This window comes from Centruroides sculpturatus, unplaced genomic scaffold, assembly GCF_000671375.1.
Source record: "Centruroides sculpturatus isolate CEXI.00-Female unplaced genomic scaffold, Cexi_2.0 scaffold696, whole genome shotgun sequence".
NCBI lineage: Eukaryota > Metazoa > Arthropoda > Arachnida > Scorpiones > Buthidae > Centruroides > Centruroides sculpturatus.
In genome coordinates this window covers 1-12,977 of record NW_019384932.1, presented here as the reverse complement: position 1 = coordinate 12,977, position 12,977 = coordinate 1, and the positions used below count along the sequence as shown (strand labels likewise).

General features: G+C 32.1%; 1 protein-coding gene across 1 annotated transcript in view; it reads left to right on the top strand.

Moving 5' to 3' along the window:
- Nucleotides 1-12,387, top strand: part of LOC111632017 — a gene marked incomplete at its 3' end in the record, with an annotated part of 106,699 nt that extends 94,312 nt beyond the window's left edge. Inside the window, exons 4-5 of the mRNA XM_023376369.1 lie at nucleotides 4,744-4,810; nucleotides 12,213-12,387. Of these exons, the coding sequence (XP_023232137.1) occupies nucleotides 4,744-4,810; nucleotides 12,213-12,387 (242 nt within the window). The remainder of the gene's footprint in view (nucleotides 1-4,743; nucleotides 4,811-12,212) is intronic.
- Between the last annotated feature and the right edge of the window lie 590 nt (nucleotides 12,388-12,977).

The following is a 12,977-nucleotide window of genomic DNA, read 5'->3' as shown; positions in this document are numbered from 1 at the left end:
CAATCACTGTCATGCAGTCATTGTTAGTTGCATGTATACAGGGTGTATCAGAATGACGTTTTAAAAATTTGGGGGATTGTAGAGGATGAAATTTAAACGTTTTGATATAAGGAATCCAAAGCCAGAAATGTGATATAAAGTTTCTACAGCATTTTGCACTTTGCAGTTAGTATGCTGAATGAAACAGCAGAATACAGTATTTATGACAAGTTTTATTGACAAAACAGTAGAGTTCAATCAAACTGTACATCAAATCAGTGGCTGCAGTACTTTAGAGTAAATGTTCAATGTGACGACCACCAGCTTCATTACATAATGTGCAACGACAAACCGTGTTCTGTCCAACTCTCTGTAAGATGCCATGCTCCCCTCTGATTGTATTAAATGCTGTAAAGATGCACTCCATAAGCTCATGAACTGTTCCTACAGGTGTTGCGTACACAAGAGACTTTACATAACCCCAGAGGAAGAAGTCAAGAACAATAACATGATGTCAATGGATGGAAGGTTAGCTACCAAAGTGAAGGGCAGCCAAGCATTTCCTACTGCTGTAGAAACTTTATATCACATTTCCGGCTGTAGGTTCCTTATAACAAAATGTTCAAAATTTCATCCTCTACAATCCCCCAAATTTTTAAAACGTCATTCTGTTATTGTCATATTAGTGATTTGGTGAAACATGACAGATCCTAATTTCATGAAGATTATAACCAGAGGTTAGATCTGGATCTATAAGTATGGCCCTATGACCCTGAGACAAAGGCACAATTATCCCAGTAGAAAATGCCATGGTCTCCACACCAAAGAAGGCACAACAATCATGAATCAGTGTGAAAGTCATGTTGACCATTTTTTCAACTGCCAGGACATAGTTTATCATAAGTATGTCCCTCATGAGAAACTGTGACAAAGAAGCTACCTGACTGTTTTATGTCACCTTTGAGATGCAGTTAGGTGCAAGAGACCATAGCTCTGGCAGTCTGGTGACTGACTCATTTATCATGACAATGCTCCAGCCCACAGATCATATCTCATTCAGCCATTCCATGTAAAACTGTATTGCACAGGTTCAGTTTTTTATACTCCCCAGACATGGCTTCAGCCAACCTTTGGCTCTTTCCCAAAATCAATATGCCACTCAAAGGAAAGAAATTTCAGGATGCAAAGACAATCAAGACTAACTTGATGACATGTCATGGAGATCCTAATAAATGACTGAACAAATCTGTGAGATATGAAAGGGTTTTTGTTAGCCCACTAAGGAAAACATCCAAGAAAAAGAAACACATGCAGTAGCTATTAAAAACTCAATTTATTTTTGTGTTATAACTATGTAGAGGTTAAGTAAAAGATGTCAACTTGAGGATGGTTACTCTAGCAATAACCCTAAACCTGATCATTGATGGAACAATTACAAAAATAAAATTGCTACATCACACCAAATTGCGATCACAATAATTCAATACTATAAACAAGAATAATTGTCCTAAAACTAACCCTTAATACTACACTTACTCTAATAAAAGAAAATTTAAAATAGGGGACAAGAAGTAGTGAAGATGGCAGATAGGATAGGAAAGAATATGTGGATCTTTTAGTTACTATGAGGACCATGTCTGAGCTTAAATGCAAAATACTTGCTACCATCTTCTTTTCCATCAGTTCTTGAGGATTTTTTTTATATTTTATCCTAAAAGTCGGTTGCACATTTGGACTCTTCAAGCTGAAATGTTGGCTCTAATACAATAACTTTGGCCTGGAAATTTCAAAGTTCCCATTCGAAGTTCTGGCCTCACCCTTCTCTCAGCCACTGAACACTGTAATGTCTGTAGAATGCAGCTATAGTTGATCTATAGAACGGTTTCATTCATATTCGTTCCAGAAGAGAGCCAATAAAATTGTGGCTGAAAATGTTTGAACATTAAATATTTGTGTATCATTAATTATTTGCTGGAAATCTGTGTTTAGCTGTTATTCTGTTCATGTATAGTTCCAGTTTACTTGTATAGTGGTTGTTTAATGTCTCTCCTTTCGTGGTCTTCTCTCTTCGAGCACCAATCCAAAAAAATTACCTTCCCTTTTTTTGTATACCCTTGGGTAACCTTGCATACTATGTTAGTGAATTCTAGGAAGTGGCCCTCACCTCCAAGAAAGAAGAATTAAGAAGATCATAAAGTTTCAGAAGGTAGAAAGAACAAAGAACAGGAAAAAGTGAACAAAGAACAAAAGGACAAAAACAGACAATATGGCATACTGCCACAATGCTACCAACAGTGGAAGCATTGCTGGGAGTGTGTGAACTTAGAAGGGGCCTATTTTGATGGGAAGTAGTGTTTGAACCAAATAGATATGCAGGAATTTTTTCTGACCTCAGGTTGGATACTTTTTGATCACACCTTGTACAGCAATATAAGATAACCATTCAACTAGAATTTTAGATTCATTAAAAAAGAAAACATATTCTGGACTAATTTTTTCTTTCAAGTTTGATTATATTTCATCATCTGGGTTTATTCACTGAATGAACTACAGTAGAGCATCAATTATCCGAAACAATTCAGGACTAGAGTTGTTCGGATAATCGGTTTTTCAGATAACCGATTATATACGAAAAAATATATTAACCTATCCCATGTTGAAATTTGTTCAAATCCTGGCGCGTCCTTAAATACCTACCCTCTCATGGTTGCACCAGTGCTGCCAGCTAAAACATGCACATCAACAAAAATAATATTGGAGTAGCCCAAGACATAGCCAAATATTGCAGTGCCACAGCACTAGTGAAAATTTAAATTTGCTGACAGGAACGCTTTTGGTTAACCGATGTTTTGGTTGATTGATATTCAGATAATCGATGCTCTACTGTATTGAGTATTAGATATATATTATTCAGTCCAGAGTTTGACTAGATCATTTGTAATCTGACAGTCTGTTAGTTATGTAGGAGAAATAAAGAAGGCTCCAAGGCCATATCCTCTATGTATTATTTCCATTTCTTTATTTTGACTTTCTGCCAATAAATATTCTTTCATATTCCTCTATCATTTATATTTCTTCATCCAGCAAGGTCCAGAAAGTTTCCTTTTCTTCTTTTGTTCATATTACTTATGCGACATAGGAATTGTGATTAATATGATCAGTTCATATGTCAAGTTGATTTGCATTAGTTGGTCACTTCAGAGAATATGAAACTGAATATGACTATTCATATCTCTAGACAGGATGATTTCTATTCCATTTCTTCCTTTTTTGTTGGTACTACTAAAAATGATTCCTTTCCAAACTTTCTTGCTTTATCACTTTCCATCTTGTCTCCTGGTCACACAGTACATCCACTCATCTCTTTTCCATCATGTCAGCAACTTCTCTTCCTATTTGTCATTCTTTTCACATTTAGAGTGGTGCCATGCTCATCTTTTGATCCACTTCTTTATTCATTGCTGTTGTTGCCATAAATTCTGCCATAATCTCTCACCACTATGAGGTAACTGTACTGTACATTGCTTACTTTGGGGTATGCCTTAGCATTCTCTGTTCCTTGGATTTCTGGTTCATGATTGAGGTACTTCTGGCAAGTTTTATGATCAGATGCCCTTTCTGGCACTAGCTCTCCTGCTTTTTCCAAGATTGGAATTGGCATGGATATTATCCAAGGCAGAGTTCTGTTCTGTATATTCTATGCCACATTATTCTAAACTGTTCAATATTAAGATTCTTAGCTGAGGAGAGTCGGATCTTAACTGAAAATGTTTTTTTTAATAGTGAGGTTGCGTCCAAAGTTTTCATCTCTAAAATGTGAATAGAATGTCGAGCGCTGTTATCTTGTAAGCTGCAACCTCTAATTAATAAAAGTTGGCTTCCTGAAATTAGCAGTCATTTATTCATTTACAAGGATAGTGACAAGATTTATAAACTTTTATGAGATGTTTTGAACAAATTATTAGTAAAATTTATATGGTTATAACCAAATATTGTACGGAATGAGAATGTTTCTTACTCAATAAATTATTTTTATTATGCAAATATATAAGTCAGCCTTCAATGTAACAACCATGCACCCATATTCATGACCTTTCCATTCACTCCACCCAGTTTTGGTCTTTTATTTTGGGTTCGGTTTAAATTTGGACACTACCTGTTTTGATATCGGGCTGTGACAGGAAATAACATGACCTCACATAATACTGTAATAATAAAACATAATAAAAAACAAAAGAACAAAAATTCCATTTCAGACATCAAACTCTATTATGATGATGAATCCAATATGACTGCCATGGTATATGAGAGCAGAAAGCATGTAAGACGAGAAAATAAAAAAATTAAGCATTGGCAACGGGAGGAAAAATATTGACAATTTATGAAGTAACAGTAACAGTAATTTGAAAGTGCTTGAAATGGCTTTTTATGTATTTATTTAATAGTTTGTTAACTCCATTAAACCATTTTAATGTTTTTATATGCATAATTAAGCCTATGCATAATACACTTTAGATTATTGTTTGAAAAGAGAGGATTTAACATATTTTCAGCAAGTAGAACATCTGGAATTTTATTTAAAAATATTAAAAAGATTTTTAAATGAATTTTATTTAGAAATTTTGCTAAACTATCCAGAAATTGTTCAGGAAATGCAATTAATCATCTATGTATTATTATAATAAATACTTTAAAAATTAATTATAAAATAAAATTGATTTTTGAATTTTTAGTTTTCATTTTTATCAACATTATTTTTTTTAGAATCTGATGGACAAAAAACATCTGAAGAACTGAATAATACAGATTTTAAACCGAATTCTCAAACCAAGTTAGTACTTATTTTAATTATTTGTACTTCGTTTAAAAGTTTAATTTATTATAACATTTATTAATACTTTATACTACTATTAGTTTTTTAAATTGTGATATTCACAATATTACAACATTATTAAGCAGTATTTCATAAAAATATCAAATTTAGAATAAATTTTAATACAGTTTAACCTGATTATAACATCAACAGATGTAACAACAACCCTAATATAATGTCAAATTTTTATCAGTCCCACAATTTTACTATAATAGATAGCGTTAAAAAAACCACTTGTAACAACATAAAACCCTGTTTTAACGTCATATTTGAAGCACTCCCAAATTTACAAAATTAGATTACGAATTTTATTTAACAAAGAAAATACTACATGTTCAGTCCTAGGGTCAGAGTCCATTTCCTAGAACGATTGTGAGTGGTACTCAAACCATCTGACTTCGATGGGGTGACTGTTAAACCACGTGACAATCAGTTATTATGTACTCATTTTTAAATTACTTTATGCTAAATTGTTAATATTCATATTATTTTTAATATAACATATTATATCAATAATTTATAAAGAAATAATTGAATTATTTTTAATTGGCATATATTAGTTTAACCTTTTGTTGCCTTTTGATTTAACATTATTCTAAAAACCGGAAGTTCTGCTATTATTGAAACTTAAGACAAATAGAAATTTCTTATAAAGGTAATTTTTGAAATTTTTAATTTTATTTACATTATTATGTCTAAGTTTACATCTGCATTGATGTAAGCTTAGACATAATAATGTAAATAAAGTTGATTTAAACATGTAGTTTGCATTTTTATACATATGATAATAAATTATCATCATCATAATAGATACAGTATACTGTATTACCATTAAGAAATAATTTTACAGTAATACATACGATGTTAAATTAGAATGAATTTTATAATAGATTCTTAAACACGCTTGGGTACTTTTTATGGGACTGAAATTATGACCCCGCAGATAATGACACTCTGCTATAACGTCAAAAACTTGTCGGTCCCATGGATGATGATATAATCGGGATAAACTGTAGTTCATTTAACATTATTGTAATTATCTTTTTATTTCCTGCAGTAATTTTGATATACATTCATTAACAAAAAATGTTGCTCATCCAAATAGTATGCCAGATTTTTGGAGAAATTCATTTGATAGTTGCAGAAATTCATTCTGTGTTTTAAACAAGTATATATAAATATACACAGAATACACTAAGGCAGAATCTACTTCCAATTTGTTAAAATTTAATTGAAGCATTACATATACATTTTACACAACATTTTGAAACTTATTTAATTCGTATTAGCCCTATTGCATCTGTTTTACTGTTTAATTTCATTTAAAATAATTAGAAATACAAATAAGAATAAGATACACTTGTCTTTTGGCATTGAAATTGTTTACTTGAAAAATTTTTAATTACAAGTAAGTACTTATGACATTTTAAAATGTCATTGTTGGGCAAACAGAACATACAATATTCAAATTACAATTTTTAAAAAGCGCATTAAAAGATTGTGTATGCTCTGTTTGTCTGATGACATTTTGAAATGTTGAAAGTACTTGCTTGTAATTAAAAATTTTTCAAATAAACAATTTTAACATTGAAAGATGGTGTATTTTATTTTTCTTCGAGATTGGCATTGTAAGTGAGTATATTTTATAGAAGCAAAAATGTGTGCAATTATTTGTGTTTCTATGTCCTTAAATATTTCAATTTTTGTTTATATATTATCCACATAGAGCTTGTTTATAAATAGGAATAAATAGGACTTATTTGGAGCCACTATGGGAAAAAGTGAATTGTGCCCAATTTCACTTTTTCACATAGTGGCTCTTCTCCTGCCATTTTGGATACAGAACTTAACTTCCAGCCACAGTAAAAACCATTCTGAAAATAACTTCTCAAGTTATCATCCTTTCATTCATTTCTGCTTATTTTTTTTAATTTTATGTTATTAATGGAAAGACTGTTATAAAAGTTTGTTGGGAGGACTAACATAATTTTTTTTGAGTAAAACAGCATCTAAATGAAGAATTCCTCTTATGGACAGATGAAGAAGAAACCAAAAAAACTATATTTGATTAAATGTCATCAACTTAGGTTTCCATTTCTGCATGCAAATCAACTATTAAGGTATTTACATGGTTAGGACTTCAGCTGTCTTTTATAGGTATTCTGTTTCATTTTGGGTCAATGGCCTCTTTGTCATTCTTTAGCATCCTGTATTCTATGGGGTTTCTTTTAAATACGATATTTTTGTTAGTTTCAACTGCGATTTCTCCGTAGACATTACTAAGCATTGCCATATATTCAACAACAGCATAATCATTATGTATATCATTTCTTCTCATCTCCGCATCTTCTGTTCTCCCTTTGTAAATCATTTTCTTTTGTTGTTTTTCTTTTGACCCCAACCTGATGATCCATCTTCTCAATGTATTCTAGCTCTCTTACCGTATCATGCATGTTGGTGCAATGAGTACATGCTCGTTTTATGAGAGCTTCAAATGCTGCAAATCTATAACTTACTGAGTTGTGTGAGACCCATGGTGTGAATATTGTTATATATCCACTTTCTGCAAATATCTGTGGTGACAATATTTTCCTTTAACTTGATCAAGATGTCTAGGAAGTGCACAGCGATCGCTTTCCAGCTCCAATTCTATTTCTAATCCAAATGTATTTGAATTAATATCTTCCATAAAGTTTCTGATGTTGGGTTTCTTCTTCCATATTAATAACACATAGTCTACATAATGTGCATATACAACAATGTCACATCCCGTATTTGGTATGGCTGCTCTTTCTAATGATCTCAATACCGTCTCACAAAGCATCCCAGAAATGGGGCTGCCCAAGGGTACTCCTCTAATTTTTTCATATACCTGCCCTTTGAATGTGAAAAATGATGAAAATGTAGCCAGGTGTGCCAACTCTAGAATTTCCATATGCAAACTGCCTGAGTTTGTGATTTTGTTCAGTAGGAAATCTTTCAGGTGACAAAAATACCATTTCAGTTTGATCAAGGGGTATGTGATCGTAGGGTCGGTGTCTCTTCGACACCCTGTCAGGATGACACCACCGAGTCTCTGGGGGACTCGGAAATCGCAACGTTAAGTCACGCGAGCAGTAGGTGAGCGATTGGATTCGGAGTAGAGGTGAGGAGAGAGACGAGGAAGTAATTTACTCGGATTCCATGGTTGCTAACAAATAACAATTTTAATAAAAACTAAAGAAAATACAGATATCTGGCTTAGCCCTCTAATTATACTATTCCGTTCGAGAGAGAGAGAGTTTACATGCGAATCGCGGGTTGATAAATACCTTGCTTCTGGGTCGAAGGATCTGTGATCACGCCAATGATGATATGCCGATGGAAAGTTCAATCTACTGGTTCTGGATCTTGTCCGTTCACTGGGGGTGGAGGCACGGAGGTGTGGAGATGTTATCCTTAAACAGGCACGATCTTTTTCTCTCGGGGTTTAATCCTGGGCCACGATTTTAATTCGGGAGTACGACTTTTGTTGAGCGGACTTTGTGAAGACGACTTTTGTAGAGGGACTTCGGATGATGACTGACTTTGGGTTTTTTTTTCTTTTCTCTTCTTATTCCTCTTGGGTTTTTTCCATGAGGTCAGGTGGTTGCCGTTAAGGGTCTCGCGTCCAATATGGATTCTCCATCAAAAGTTCCTGGTGACACATCCCTGACTAACTGGATCAGACTCAACAAGGAACAAACTCCGTGGGAAATAATTTTTTATGGCTTTTAGCCTAACTCGATAAAACGCTCGAATTTAACCGATTAAAGTTTCCAATAATTAAAATTTAAAATAACATTTTATTGTGGGTCTGTTCGTCCCTCACAGTACATTGCCTAAAGTCCATTACCATAATAAATTCTTGCCTCTGGTCCATATTCTGTAATCTCCAGATTAGGTCTGGTGATTGTTTTATGCTGTAATTGTGCATTGGTAAATTCTCACCGATCAACTTATTGAGCATGTGCTCTAGCAAGATTGTGGGCGAGCAATATTTGTCTATTACTGGCTTTAAGCTTTTGCCAGGTTTGTGGGTTTCTGCAAACCCAAACTCATAATTACATGGTTATTTGAACCATTTTAGAAAAATGAAGATCACTTGATAAGGAGACATATAGATATTAATATATTAATTAACAAAGACTAATATATTAATATTAGTCTTTGTTAGAATCAAATCAACCAGGACATAATTGAATCTTTCTGTCTATTTATCTCTACAAAATAGATTTTACCTTAGTATACTAAGGTAAAATCTATTTTTGATTTGTTAAAGTACTAATGCTGTATAATGCTGTTTACCACCAAATACAATTTGTAGATAGCAACTTTTAGATCAGGGAATTGTTGAGAACTTTAAATTACAATATAGACAACATTATTCAAAAGATGTTTTCATTTGAATATTTTGTCAATGTTATCTAGCTGTCTGCAGATGCATATCTGAAGATGATGTCATTGTTGAAGTAAAGAACAAAGTGTAAGAAAAAAGCAATGAAAAAAAATCACGTCAAGGATAAATATCCTGCTCTCCTTTCATGTAAGGAAGCCAGAAAATTTCCCAAATTTTGTAGAAACTACATCATTTATAAAGCAAGATGCTTTTGAGATGGACAACATCAGAAATATATTTTTGCAAAGAAACTTGTTTTTCTCTCTGATTTCTGCCAAATTAAAAGTGCAAAAATCAGAAGTTGAATAATGCATAAAGTTAAACTAGCTGTGTGATGTGTGATGATAACTTAATGATGTAACAATATGCCTTTAACAGTGGGTAAACTTGAAGAAATGCTAAGGTTTATATAATAACGTCAACTCAAAACTTGATTTAATTAGTTAAAGCCAGTCTGCTGAATTATTGGGTTATTTGCAAGCTATATTAATAATTAGTTACCAATTAATTTGACTGAGGTAGGTGGATATGCCACCATCTCATTAATTTTAATAATTATAATAAATTAATTTTTAGTTTAGAAATTTCTGGAAGAAAAGAGTAGACTGAAGACTAAAGTTTACAACTCAATACTTTATCCAGTGTTAAAAATGTATTGGTTACTTTGTTGCATAATAAAATATTAACACTGTCTGTTGGCATTATTATTTTACTTGAAATATCAAGTACTACAAGTACTTTTGACAAATTTCAGATTGTTTTCTTCAGGTATAGAATAATGAAACCTTACAATTTAAAATATATGTTAATGTGTTCCAAATGGCAAATTTAAAATGTATTCCATAGAATGTATCAATACATTGAAAAAATTCCTGTATAACATGCGCCATATTGCTGGAAGATTGAGTGAAGATTCATTACAGGAACTAAGTGTTGTTATGTAAAGCAATTCCCATATGAAAAAGACACTACAATCTGAGCACTGTTGAAGTAGGGTATATATCAGCCCATAATACATTGTAACCATTTTCTAAAGTATTTCTAGCAAGTTTGGTAGTGATTCTACAATTTTTGATATCATCTTTTTGATGATCTTGAAAACAGCAAGCCAATTTTCTAGTTGTGGCTCTGATATAAAATATTTTTGCTCCTGTTTGTGTAAACCCCTGACGTCTCCAAAAATCTATCATTATATAATAATCTGCACAGAGAAATCTGTGGTTTTATAGGAAGTACAATACCATCTCTCTTGAAAGTGCATACAATACAATGCATAATGGCCCCCAAATATGGAATGGACAGTTAAGCAAACACCCAACTCTTCTTTTTGTCATCAGATCTCAAAGAAATTGGTGGAAAAAGAGAGCTGTGGACAAGATTATTGGCATACTTGAACTTGGATGTTGTACAACCAGCATTGTGTACTGCTGTAACAACTTGACTCAATTTTTAAGTGAGGGTGACGAGGAGTATAAATATGCCCTTTGGATAAGAGCACATTTATATATCTGGGAGGCTGAAAGGAGTTGGCTGGTATGATGTAAGGGGGTATGTCGTAATGGGGTAAAACACTTTATACTCTATATTTCTCATAATTAACTCAACTAAAACAGCTGAGAGAAGAGAGCCCATAGGGACATCTTGCTTTTGTAAAAAATACTGGCCATTAAATTGGAAGTAGTGTTGAGTGACCAGATGGAGAGCCTCCCAATACCAAGTATTTGTTGGACTAGGCAAGCTTTTTCTAGAAAAAATTATATTGTCTTCTGATTGCATATTAATTAATGCAAGGTGCAGGCAAAAAGTTCCGAGACTGGTCAATAAAAAAATGTCTGATGTACATATTAATTTATTGAGAGTTGTCACCTTCAAAATAAGTTCCTTCTGCAGCTGAACATAGATTCTAAAGCTTCTCCCAGTTTTCAAAACATTTCTGGAACTTTTTTGTGACATAGTTAAGCACTCACTGTGATTCTGTTTGAATGCAAAAAATGTTCTAAAATCATTGTCCTTTTTCAATGATAGAAATAGAAATAAGTCACATGGTGCTAAGTCTGGTGAATAAGGAGGGTGGGATATCACAGCCATTTTATTTTTATCAAGAAACTGTTGAATAGATAACTATGTGTCTGGAGGCATTTGTCATGATGAAATAATCCATTCTGAGCTATCCAAAGATATGGTCTTTTTCATCTGACATTTTCACACAGTAGTCTCAAAGCAAGCATGTAAAAATTTTTATTCATAGTTTGACCTTGTGGAACAAATTCTTGGAGGAGAATAATCCTGCTATCGAAAAAAAACAATGAGCACATTCTTGATCAAACCTCACACCTCGCTTGGTGTGCTTTCTTTGGTCTGGGTGAGCCAGGATTTTTCTACTGAGTTGATTGTTGTTTGTCTCAGGGTCATAACCATAAATTCATGTTTCGTTTCCTGTAATCACTTTTTTTCTGTTTCCATCTTGCCAAGTTTGAAATAAAATTTCACACTTACATGCCATTCCTTAAAAGTATACCTTTTACAAAACAATGAAAATTGCAAATTGACAAGGACACAGATCTAATCTAAATAGCAAGAAACAAAAACTACATAAGATAATGGCATGAAATTTGGTGGGAAGCTAAATAATGATGTCTATTATGCATCCTAGTTCATGCAAGTTCAGTACATGGGTGATTGTAGCACCATGTCACCAATCCTGGAACTTTTTGACTGCATCTTGTATTATTCTCTTTATATTAATTTATTTTGATAAAATGCAAAAATTATAAATAATATGATTTATAACTGTTAATAAACATTTTATTGTTATTCTATATAATCAAAATATATCTAATTTTTCAATAATAATAAAAAATCATTATGTATTTATTAAATATTATGAGTTTTAAAAATTTAATTATTAATTAATTATTCTAATAAAATTTAACTTTTTTATAGAAGAGGTCAAGAAAATAGTCCACAAAATTCTAATAATCATTCTTTATCAAAAGAAAACAATGATATTAATAGAGTTAAGTTTGAAAATATAGAAAATTATGGAGATATAAATTGTATAGAAGATCTTCCACTATCAATTAAATTAGAAGTAAATGATGATGTGGAGAAAGTTGAGGTACGATTTATTATAAATTATGTTATAAAATATTTACATTGTATTATTTTTTTGAAACAAATATAATGAATTATTTCTGAAAATGATAGCATTTTGTAAACATAAAAAGAAGGAACCCTGTATAGATATTAAGAAATGGGCTGTGAGTAACACAAAAAATGAAAGTTTAATCAAATTAGATATACTAGCAGATCTGTAGTGCAATCACACTACTAATATATACAATACATGATATAGTTAGTATTAAATTCTTTTTATGTTGCAGCCTGGATTATATTTGTTACAAGTAAATAATTATAAGGCTATTTTAGAATCATTATATTTTAATAAAACTAAGAATTAATTTAAATTGAAATTGATAATTCTGGATAAAGATTGTAGACCATAATAAAAATAGCATTTTACCTTTTTCAAATATCAGGTGATATCGTGTCTGAAGTGATTTAGGACAGTTTCAAATGCAAGGCATTTGAAATCAACTAATGAAATGATTTCAAATAATCAAATGACATGACATGACATGATATTACTTGATTACAGGTGATATTTCATGTAATTTGAAACTGTCTGAAATATCACTTGATAACATT